The 12,461-nt window shown below is 43.2% G+C and overlaps 1 protein-coding gene across 3 annotated transcripts in view; it reads left to right on the top strand.

Annotated features, from left to right (window-relative positions):
* Positions 1 to 12,461, top strand: part of EGF (epidermal growth factor) — a 298,020-nt gene that overhangs the window by 167,283 nt on the left and 118,276 nt on the right. For 2 of the 3 annotated variants that reach the window (XM_075349333.1, XM_075349348.1), the window contains exon 14: positions 446 to 626. In XM_075349333.1, the coding sequence (XP_075205448.1) occupies positions 446 to 626 (181 nt within the window). The remainder of the gene's footprint in view (positions 1 to 445; positions 627 to 12,461) is intronic. The other variant, XM_075349340.1, reaches the window with a different exon arrangement.

The raw sequence follows: 12,461 nt of genomic DNA, 5'->3' as shown, positions 1-12,461 counted from the left end.
GGATTTGATAACCTACTCTGAATCTTATGTTGGATTGAACACATATTTAGACAATTGTTATTTTTGGAATTCTCCCCTTTGTATAGGTTGCCTAAAGGTTACACTACATTTTTTATTTATATGGATTGCCTCAGAACAAGCAATGATGACATATTTCAAGAGTAACCTATCAAGGTCAGATAAGTGATAGTACAATTGCTTTGACGCTTGTGATCACTTGAGCAAAAGTGGCAACTTCTCTAGGAAAGTGCCACACAATCTACATACATAGTTTTCTAATTATAGACAGTGGACATCAATATGGACTCCAATGAAAAGTCATGAGAAGACAACCCCTTTCATGTCATATACTGTCTTATGTTTATTGCTATACTGTATTAATATTTCCCTAAACGTCTGTAAGTTCACAGTACATTGTAAGTTATCTGTACTTTATGGTAAATAGGAATATTTTACAGGCCATCCTTTTGGTATAGCCGTATTTGAAGATCACATATGGGTGTCTGATTGGCTGCAGCCATCAATAATAAGAATGAACAAGAAGAAGGCAAACAACTGGATACGTGTACAGGGCGAGATGAAGAGGCCTTCAGCACTTGTGGTTGTACACCCTTTGGCCAAGCTAGGTAATGTTTATCAATATATTTTCTTTTGTTTAAATAAATACTTGATCCTAAAATTGTAAGCCAAAATAAAATTTGAAATAGCATGTGTGGAAGGCTGGCAACTCTTAACAGAGCTTCAAGAGACAAGCTCTGCACAAGCCACTCCATTTTGCAGATCTCCTTGGAACCCTGACCTACAAAGCCCATACAGAGATCTGGACTTATGCAGGACCCACTGACTTGTGTCCATTGAGTAGCTGCTGACCGGTGGAGTGACCTAACAGAGAATAGTCATGAGAAGAAGGAAGAAAAGGAGAAGGAAAAGGTGGAATTAGACCATGTGATGTGTTAGCTACAAAACTTTGAGGAACCCTGGTCGCTCCTGCCATCATTAGTCTTCTCTTTTACTTTTCAGCAGTGTGTGACATAGCATTGGGCATTTTGGTGCTGATCCGCACAAATTGAGCTATAAACTGTTTGAATTTGCAATAACCAATCTAATGCGCTCCGGCGGGCATCATGCTGTTCCCTGCCGCCATTGCCATCGCATCACGGCGCGCTAATGGGCTGTCATGACAGCAGAAGGTCAGCTGATGACCCCTGTCACTGTCATGACTCATTTTCTATGAATAACGGCAGAGTGTCAGCACTCACAGGAGATCAGCATTTCTGCTGATCAGAGTACTGCTGAATAGGGATGAGTGGACCAGTGGAAGTTCGGTTCGGCAGGTTCAGACAGACCTTAGATAAACTTCGGTTTCGGACCCGGACTTGACCTGAAGTCCCTAATTGGGCAGTTTGGATCTCTGCCCACATGCAGCCAGCCATAAACAAAACACTTTCAGGGGAGGGTTGGCAGAGATTTTCCATTTTTTTTTGTTTGCGAGCTGATCAAACACTGCAAGAAGCTCAAACTGGGCTGAACACCGAGAGTATACGGTTTGCGTAAAGTATCCTCCAAATCCAAACTTTCTTTTTATTAAAGTCAGCATTTTGTATGAACACTGAACAATGAACCTCAGGTTCGCTCACATTAATCTTTATTTTTATATAGCGCCAACATATTCTGCAGCACTTTTGTTTATCAACAACACTGTCCCCATTGGGGCTCACATCTAAATTCCCTATCTATATCTCTTTAGAGTGTGAGAATAACACAAACACGGGGAGAACATACAAACTCCTTGCACATCTTGTCCTTGCTGGGATTTGAACCAACGACCCCAGCGCTGCAAGACTGCAGTGCTAACCACTGAGCCACTGTGCTGCCCTACATCTCTAATGCTGAAGACTGCTCTGATCAGCAGAAGCGATCGGACAGTGCAGTCAAATCAAGTCAAGAAGAAAAATCAATGAAAAAATGTTAAAAAAGTTTGAAAAGTTTGAAAAAAACAAACAAACAAAACCTAAAAGTTCAAATCCCACCCCTTTTGGCCAATTGAAAATAAAACAATAATAATAAAAAAATGCTTTCAGAAATGCCCAATCCATTAAAATATAAAATTAATTAATCTGATCGGTAAAGGGTGTAGCAAGAAAAAAAATCAGGACACCAGAATTACGTTTTTTTTTTGTCGCTGCAACATTACATGAAAAAAAAAAGCCGCCAGATCCCTAAAAATTAGAATGCTATGGATCTCGGAAAATGGTGCCAAAAGCGCAAGTCATTTTTTTTTTTTACAAACTTCTGAATTTTTGCTCACCACTAAGATGAAAGTAAAACTATACATGTTTGGTATCTATGAGATTGTACTGACCTGGGGAATCATATTACCAGGTCAGTTTTACCATATAGTGAACATGGTAATGTGGTGCCCCTGACCTGGTCAGGCACCACTGAGTACTGCACCCATGCTGGGTCAGTACAACACAGGTAATCCAGAAGGCTGACCGGGGTGTGGACACACAGGCGCATAGTAACCAGGTCTCCCACACTTACCTTTGAAGGGAACCCTGGGGAATCCAGGAGGGGGCGTGGCCTCCATCTCCACTCAAGGGGTGTGGTAGAGAGGCTGGTTGCTAAGTTGCGGAGGCAGGCACAGAGGGGAGGGAGTAGTGAGTCAGTCAGTTAGTGAAGCTCAGGGAGAGAGAGCAGTCGCAGGGAGAGAACCTGGAGGCTGTCACTAGTCAGACACCGCAGGTGCAGTGGTTGCTGGCGGGGGAGAACGGACACCTTGTAGTGCCGCCCGAAAACCACCTGAGGCTGGAGTGCAGAGAGGTGGCTGAGTACGGGGACTGCCAGGTGAACCAGGCCCGCACGGGGTTACAGGTACCCAGAGCAGGGGCCCATTCAGTTGGCCTGCTCAACCTGCAGGTGAGGGCACTTTATGCCCTTCACCACACCTACACAGAGTCCAGAGCCACGCAGCAACAAGAGGGCCCATAGTGACAAGAGGCAAGCAGCCGGAGTTACTTGGTCCAGGCTGCAAGCAAACGGGCCAAAAAGGGGAGAACAGGCGGAAGCAACTTCCCTGGGTGACCCCGTAGGACTTCAAGTCTGGGTCACCACACAAACAAGAGGGTTAAGAAGGCGAGTCAGCAGCCACCCCCTAAGTCAACCTGAAGGAGCCTGGTTCCCCTCTTGGAGCATCACAGCATCGCCCGGGTTAACTCACCCCTGCCATCTGAAGTGAGTAAAAACCCTGAAAGACATCACTGCTTTGTGTGTGAGTTCTTCTGCGACCTGTGGTACCACACACCTACACCGGACCCTGGGGCCAGCCTCACTCTTGGGAGACCACCACATCTAACTGCACCCAACATCGGCCCCAGGCGTCCCCTAATCTGCAGTGGCTGTCACCCTGACCGCATTTACCGAGAGTGGCGTCACAGATCCCCATAGAAGTCAATCTACCTGTGACCAGAAGACTAACAAGCCCGTGGAGACCCTGTGGCGTCCGGCATTAGAAGGTAATGCGGGGCTCCACAGTAACATAAAAACCCCACAAAACAATTGTTGAATTGCACTTTCTTTTCAATTTCACCACCTTTGGAATTTTTTTTCCCGTTTTACAGTACAATATGGGGAAGAATGAATGGTGTCATTCAAAAATGCTATATTGATAGAAAAATAAAAAGGTTATGGCTCTTGGAAGAAAATGAGGAAAAAGCAAAAATGAAAAATGGAAAATCACCCAGGGGTGAAGGGTTTAAACCTATATTTGAAGGGCTTATGCCGAAAGGCACATACAGTCATATGAAAATGTTTGGGCACCCCTATTAATGTTAACCTTTTTTCTTTATAAAAAAAAATTGGGTTTTTGCAACAGCTATTTCAGTTTCATATATCTAATAACTGATGGACTGAGTAATATTTCTGGATTGAAATGAGGTTTATTGTACTAACAAAAAATGTGCAATCCGCATTTAAACAAAATTTGACCGGTGCAAAAGTATGGGCACCCTTATTAATTTCTTGATTTGAACACTCCTAACTACTTTTTACTGACTTACTATAGCACTAAATTGGTTTTGTAACCTCATTGAGCTTTGAACTTCATAGGCAGGTGTTTCCAGTCATGAGAAAAGGTATTTAAGGTGGCCACTTGCAAGTTGTTCTCCTATTTGAATCTCCTATGAAGAGTGGCATCATGGGCTCCTCAAAACAACTCTCAAATGATCTGAAAACAAAGATTATTCAACATAGTTGTTCAGGGGAAGGATACAAAAAGTTGTCTCAGCGATTTTAACTGTCAGTTTCCACTGTGAGGAACATAGTAAGAAAATTGAAGAACACAGGTACAGTTCTTGTTAAGCCCAGAAGTGGCAGGCCAAGAAAAATATCAGAAAGGCAGAGAAGAAGAATGGTGAGAACAGTCAAGGACAATCCACAGACCACCTCCAAAGACCTGCAGCTTTATCTTGCTGCAGATGGTGTCAATGTGCATCGGTCAACAATACAGCACACGTTGCACAAGGAGAAGCTGTATGGGAGAGTGATGCGAAAGAAGCCGTTTCTGCAAGCACGCCACAAACAGAGATGCCTGAGGTAAATTTGGACAAGCCAGTTACATTTTGGAAGAAGGTCCTGTGGACTGATGAAACAAAGATTGAGTTGTTTGGTCATGCAAAAAGGCGTTATGCATGGAGGCAAAAAAACACGGCATTCCAAGAAAAGCACTTGCTACCCACAGTAAAATTTGGTGGAGGTTTCATCATGCTTTGGGGCTGTGTGGCCAATGCCGGCACCGGGAATCTTGTTAAAGTTGAGGGTCGCATGGATTCAACTCAGTATCAGCAGATTCTTGACAATAATGTGCAAGAATCAGTGACAAAGTTGAAGTTACGCAGGAGATGGATATTTCAGCAAGACAATTTTCCAAAACACCGCTCCAAATCTACTCAGGCATTCATGCAGAGGAAAAATTACAATGTTCTGGAGTGGCCATACCAGTCCCCAGACCTGAATATCATTGAAAATCTGTGGGATGATTTGAAGCGTGCTGTCCATGCTCGGCGACCATCAAACTTAACTGAACTGGAATTGTTTTGTAAACAGGAATGATCAAATATACCTTCATCCAGGATCCAGGAACTCATTAGAAGCTACAGGAAGAGACTAGAGGCTGTTATTTTTGGAATAGGAGGATCTACAAAATATTAATGTCACTTTTATGTTGAGGTGCCCATACTTTTACACCGGTCAAATTCTGTTTAAATGCGGATTGCACATTTTCTGTTAGTACAATAAACCTCCTTTCAATCCAGAAATATTACTCAGTCCATCAGTTATTAGATATATGAAACTGAAATAGCTGTTGCAAAACCCCAAATTGTTATAAAGAAAAAAGGTTAACATTAATAGGGGTGCCCAAACTTTTTCATATGACTGTAACAGCTTCATGCAACCTTCGAGGGTCAGCTGAGTGCACAAGACTAAAGGATGGTCTTTGTATACTCTAACAATATGACTTCTGGTCCGAGTTCTCTCTTGGATTTACCAGGACAAGAAAAACAGGATTCCAAGTGTTTCTTTCATTAAAATTCCTTTACCATCCAAACTTAAAGAAGTGCACTTATAATGTATTTTTAGAGGAGAATTCCGTGTATGTATATCATTATTTGTCAATGTCATTTTGTAAGGAAAAATCACGAAAAACATAAATTGCACAAAGCGTCTCAACTTGACACACAAGACTATTTATGAGATTATGCTATCACACAGGAATTTAACACAAACTAAAAAGTGACATCATGGTTAAATATTTCAACATTGTTAACATAATGACTGACTAATGTCTCAAAATGAATCAACATTCACATGAAAAATGTAACAGCATAAGGAAAATAAATGGAAAGAATCACATTGCTTTTACTGACACCAAACCTTCCTTTTCCTTAAAGGGGTTCTCCAAGAATGAGATAAAATGAAGCCTCCAGTACTAATTCCAATTGCAGCCCGTCCTAGTCACATGTCGTGTCAGGACGTTCTGCAGACTGAAGATATGCAGCTCCAAGACCTGTGTGTCATCTCAACTCCCAAGAGCTGTATGACATATATCTCAGTCTTGTATGTGAAGAAATATATCTCTTCCTCATTGAGGGTATCTCGAGGAATCTCCAGGGTTATTCTCAATGTTTGTCTCTGGTTAGATTGAGTCATTGGTGCACTGCTATAAAGTTTTCAGACTGACGGAAGAGGCCGATGTAGCTGGAGATATCCTCGTCAAGCACAACATGTGTTAACATATTTCTTCACACATCAGAACCGGCAGCTGACGGAGGTACAGTATGTGATACAGCTCTTGTGAGTTGAAACACAGAACTCTGGAGTTGTATATCTTCAGTCTGCAGCCCATACAGACACGTGTTTAGGACGCGCTGCAGTTCAAATTATACCAGGGATGCCTCTAGGCTTTAAATATATTGAGCTCAGTGGGCGTCCAACCACTGCTTTATTAAAATGGGGAACCCAAGATCTATTTTCGTTGATCTATGGGGCTCTTAGTGAATATCTTTAGCTACACTAAATACCTATTTACACTTGCTTACTAGGGCATTATGATGTAGGACTCCATTCACTGGGTGACTATGACTCTTATCTCCAATCTGCGCTACACAGCTACATTTTGTAACCGAAAGGTAACAAACATGCAGAGCACCATTAAATAGAGTATACTGTATCTTAATCCTTTTAGCAATGGGGCTTGTAGCATATTAAATATTGTGGTTTGCAAATGTTCACAGTATTCTTTGCATAAATAAAATAAATTTATAGCCCACTCTGTGACTAGATTTTTAAATTCATTTTATTAGTCCTAGCATTGGACTTGGGTACCAGGGACCTGAAACTTTGAGTCTAAGGGCATGTGCACACACTGTGTCCTAACATGTGCAGAAAAAAGCACACCCTCTGGTAGACTTGATACTGCATTTTGACAAGATGACTGCATCCAAAACGCATATATTTTGGATGCATTTTGCATGCATTTTAAATGCGTTTTGGATGCACTTTTGTCAGTGCGGTCTCCCGGCAATTCAGCTCTGCTACATGCCCGCTGACAGCAGACACAGACAGAGCCGGGCAATGAGAATGAACTCGGATGAAACTTCACCCGATTTTATTGTCATCCTGCGGCTCTGTCTCTGTGTGCTGTGATAAACTCAGATGAACCTCTGAGGTCAGTGCCAGGACACAAGAGTCTGCAGCAGTGACGTCAGAGCTTCACCCGAGTTCACTGACATCGTGCGGCTCTCTCTCTCTGTGTCACAGCCTGATTTGCGGTCACACGTGAAGGACTCACCTGTGACTGCAAATCCCCTGAGTGACTGAAGTGAGCCGCGTGATCAGAGGTGCCGTCACTCAGGTTACTCGCGGCCACAGCTGCAGCCCTCCACCTGAGAGCGGTGGCCGCGGGTAACCTCCGTGACAGCACAGCTGATCGCGTGACTCACTTCAGTTGCTGCGTGGACCTCACAGCTAGCAGTCCTTCTCTATGGCCGCTCGCTGTCAGCTTCCGATGTAGCAGAGCTGAAAGCATCGTGGGACCTTGTGTAGATTACGTCGGACCTGGAGGTGTTTTTAAGGGTTTAATAAAGTGGTGAGAGAGGGTGTTTTTTTGTCTTTTATTTCAAATAAAGGATTTTTCGGTGTTTGTGTTTATTTACTTTTTCTACAGTTTAGTGATAGGGGTTTTCTCAGTTCTTAGTGACACCTGCCATCACTAAGCTAGGATTTAGTGGCAGCTATTGGCTGCCATTAACTCCTTATTACCCCGATTGCCACCACGTCAGGGCAATGGGAAGAGCCGGGTAGAGTGCCGGAACTGTTGCATCTAATGGATGCAGCTATTCCGGGCAGCTGCTGGCTGATATTTTTAGGATGGGGGGCTCCCCATAATGTGGCACTCCCCATCCTGAGAATACCAGCCCACAGCTGTGTGGCTTTATCTTGGCTGGGTATCATTTGGGTGGGGACCGCACATTGTTTTTTTTTTAATTATTTATTTATTTTACTGCACAATATAGACACGCCCACCGGCGGCTGTGATTGGTTGCAGTGAGACAGCTGTCACTCAGTGTGGGGGCGTTTCTGACTGCAACCAATCATAGGCGCCGGTGGGCGGGGGGAAGCAGGGAATACAAGATGAAATAATGAGCGGCCAGCATTTTCAAAAGTGGAGAAGCCACCGCAGTGTGAACGCCGTGCTGCGCCGTGCCAGTGATCGGGATTGGTGAGTATGAGAGAGGGGTGGGAGGGAGAGACCGACATCCACAGAGAGAGAGACCGAAAGACATGCGCTTGTTATGTCAAATAAACATGCGGATCGCAACAAAAATGCAGTTCACTGCTTAGCATTTTGGTAGTGTTTTTCAACAACTTATTGATTTCAATGAGTGTAGAACGCTGCCAAAACGGACAAAAGAAGTGACATGCTGCATTTTTAAATGCAGAGATTTTGTCAAATTGTTGACTTTCAAAACGCTGCGTTCAAAAAAGCAATATACGCATGGATTTTGCATGATTCTCATAGACTTTGCTGGGGAAGCAGAATGTACTGGGTACGTCATGGATCGTGTCAGTATCATCGCCGCAGCCTGCCACGACGATCCGCACACATATCAGCTGATTTCAACAGCTGACATGTGTGCCTGCAAGTTATGAGTGGAATCGCATTCCACCCGCAACTTTTAATCCCTTACATCTCGCTGCCAAAATCTGGCAGCGAGATGTATATGTGCACGGCCATTACTTTTACTTACCGCCGCCCCCACCGGAAGTCACGTGCGTGATCACGTGACTTCCAGTGGTTGCCATGGTAACACAGGGTCATGTGATGATGCCTGTAGCTAACAGGAGTCACTTTCTCTCAATGCCAGCATAGTGCCAGCACTGAGAGTAAGGCCTCTTTCACGCGTCCGTGTCTCCGGTACGTGTTTGGTCCGTTTCCTCACGTACCGGAGACACAGGCACACGTAGACCCATTAAAATCAATGGTTCTGCACTCACGTGCGTGTTCTGCCATGGACCGTGTGTCTGTGTGGAGCATACGTGTACCCGTGTGCTCCACATGTAGACATGTCCGTTTTTCTCCGGCATCACGGGTGTCACGCGGAACGCAAACGGACCACATGGATGTGTTCCGTGAGACACGCACCGGAGAAAACACACGTGTCTCTGCCGTTGCTGTCACTTGCTTCCGACCGCCTCTCATTATGCTCATTGCATATACACTTCACTGCGGGCTGGAAGCAACAGCAGCGGGGAGTCGGCAGGACCAGAGACCAAAGATCAGCACCACGGACAGCAACGCCAGGGACAGGTGAGCAGAAAGTTCCCATTCTCCGTGTGTTATCATGGATATCACGGATCTCCGTGTGTTATCACGGATAACACACGGAGAACAAACGTGTGCCATAAACACAGCTCACGGAGGGCAATATGCACCTTTGACACGTTCGTGGAAAACGTGCGTGATTTTCACGGACGTGTGAAAGAGGCCTAAAGCAGCATATCTGCAGATCTCGGCTCTGTAGCTGAGATCTACAGATAGGGCAGGGCGATCGGATTGTTGATCTATATAGCCCCCTAGAGGGATTAGTAAAATAAAAAAAAAGTTAGAAAAAAGTTTTGAAAATAAAAAAAATAAAAAACCCCTAAAAGTTTAAATCACCGCGTTCAGAAATGTCCGATCTATCAAAATGTAAAATCAATTAATCTGATTGGAATTTTTTTGCCGCTATGCTGTTTACCAAAGGTCAAAAATACGTTTTTTGGTCGCCACAAGTTTTGCGCAAAATGCAATAACAGGCAATCAAAACGTAGCATCTGCACAAAAATGGTTCCATTAAAAACGTCAGCTCGAGACGCAAAAAATAAGCCATTACTGAGCCATAGATCCTGAAAAATGAGAACGCTATGGGTTTCAGAAAATGGCGCAAAACGTGCGCCATTGTTTTTTTACAACCTTGTGAATTTTTTTTAACCCCTTAGATACAAGTAAACCTACACATGGAAGTCACTAGTTGGGCAGTTCGGGTCTCTGCCCACATACAGCCAGCCATAAATAGAGCATTTCCGGGGGAGGGTGGGCGGAGGTTTTCCATTTTTTCCTGTTTGTGCACACTATATCATATATCACACTTTTGTTACCCCCAGTGTGAGCCATTCAAACACTTCAAGCGGCTTGCACTGGGCTGAGCACCGAGCGTACCCAAGCACAGCGATGTTCACACTAATGGTTTGCAAAGCACCCGAACTCCGAACCCAAACTCTGTTTTTTTTTGTAAAGTCTGTGTTTGGTACAAACACCTAAAGCTGAATCCCGGGTTCGCTCATCTCTACTCAATCCCATTCACAAGACCATTAATAGAAACATTGAAAAGGATCGGTCCTAGCATAGAACCCAACTGCTGACTATAGCCCATATAGAAAATGCACCATTTACGAGGATTCTTTATTTATGTTGATTGTTAGAAAATTGGAAGGGTTAAAAAATGTGTCAGAAAATACAAAAATTTGACAGAATTCTAAAAACTGCACCTCTCAAACTACTGAAAACTGACATCCAATAAGTTAAGTAACTATTCAGGTGCTCCACAAGAACTGAAGCAAAGTGATAAGCAATGTGATGGGAAAAAATAAAAATTTACCTTTTTTTCCACAAAAATGTTACTTTAGCTCCAAATTTAGCATTTTCACAAGGCTCACAAGGGAATATGGACCACAAAACTTGCAATTTCTCCTGAGTGAACCCCATATGTGAGGGAAATCTACTCTTTGGGCGCAAGGCAGAGCTCGGAAGGGAAGAAGCACCATTTGAGTTTTTGAACGCAAAATTGGCTGGAAACATTAGTGGATGCCATGTCGTGTTTGCAGAGCCCCTGATGTGCTTCACACAATTTTATAACAATGAGCCATGAAAATATAAAAATGAAATTTTTCCTACAAAAATTTTCTATTAGCTCCAAAGTTTTTATGAGAAACATTTGCAGTATACAGAGACCCCATATGTGGTGGTAAACTGTTTGAGCTCATAGCAGGGCTCAGAAGCGAAGGAGCAATATTTGATTTTTGGAGTGTAAATTTGGCTGGAATAGATTACAGACACCATGTCCCGTTTGCAGAGCCCATGAGGTACGAAAGTAACAAAAACCCCCACAAGTTAACCCATTTTGAAATATAGACCCATCAAGGAAGCTACACAATTTCTCCTGAACGTGATAGAGAGCTTCTGATGTGCCTAAACAGTGGAAACCCCTCCCAAGTGACCATTTATCTAGAGTTGTGGTAAGCACTTTGAACCCCCAAAATTTTATAATGTTGACCTGTAAAAATAAAAAAATGACCCCATTTTGGAAATTAGACCCCCTCAAGGAATTTATCTAGATGTGTGGTGAACACCTTGAACCCCCAGGTGCTTCGCAGAATTTTATAACATTGAGCAGGGAAAATGAAAAAAATACATTTTTCCCACAAACATGTTGCTATTGCCCCAAATATTTAATTTTCCCAAGGGTAATTGGAAAAACCAGGCAATACAATTTGTTGTGCAATTTCTCTAGTGTATAACGATACCCAATATGTTGTAAAAAACTACTTGTGAGGCACAGTGAAAACCTCAGAAGGGAAGGAGCGCCATAATAGAGTGCAGATTTTGCCATTTTGGTTTGAAGGTGCCATGTTACATTGGCAAGGCCTCTGAATGTGTCAGAACAGCAGAAATCTCCCATAGGTGATCCCATTTTTTAAACTGCACCCCTCAATGAATTGATCTAGTGGTGCAGTGAGCATATTGATACCACAGGTGTGTCACAAAATTTTAGAAAATTGGGTGGTGAAGAAAAAATACAGTAATGACATTTTTACCACTAAAATGTTGCTTTAACCTCAGATTTTCAATTTTCACAAGAGGAATATGTAAAACATGCCCTACAATGTGTTACACAATTTCTCCTGAATGTGGCAATACCCCACATGTGACTGTACAGTAATGTTTTGTCACACGGTAGGGCTCGGGAAGGAAGTAGTGCCATTTTATTTTTGCAGCACAGATTTACCTAAAATGGTTTGTGGACTCCATTTGCAGAGCCCCTAAGTGCCAGAACAGCAGAAACCACCTCATTTGACCACATTTTGGAAATTACACCACTCAGGGAATTCATCTATGGTTGTAGTGATGATTTTGTCTCTGAAAAACAACCATGGAGTCAAACATAGTGAATGTTGCAGAATAAAAAATTGTAAATATGACCCTGTAGTTCCCAGTACATTGTAGTGCCTGTGCATTGTGCCCAGCCCGTGCTTCTGGAGAAAGGCATCTCATACATTAAGCTGTCTCTCCTCACTACAACAATGCCAAACAAGTGGACGTTAACTGTGGTTTAGGCACATTGTGGTGTTCATAGGAGGGCATT

The sequence above is a fragment of the Anomaloglossus baeobatrachus genome, chromosome 1, assembly GCF_048569485.1.
Source record: "Anomaloglossus baeobatrachus isolate aAnoBae1 chromosome 1, aAnoBae1.hap1, whole genome shotgun sequence".
Classification (NCBI taxonomy): Eukaryota; Metazoa; Chordata; class Amphibia; order Anura; family Aromobatidae; genus Anomaloglossus; species Anomaloglossus baeobatrachus.
Note: the sequence above shows the minus strand (reverse complement) of the source record. Positions and strands in the feature narration are given on the sequence as shown.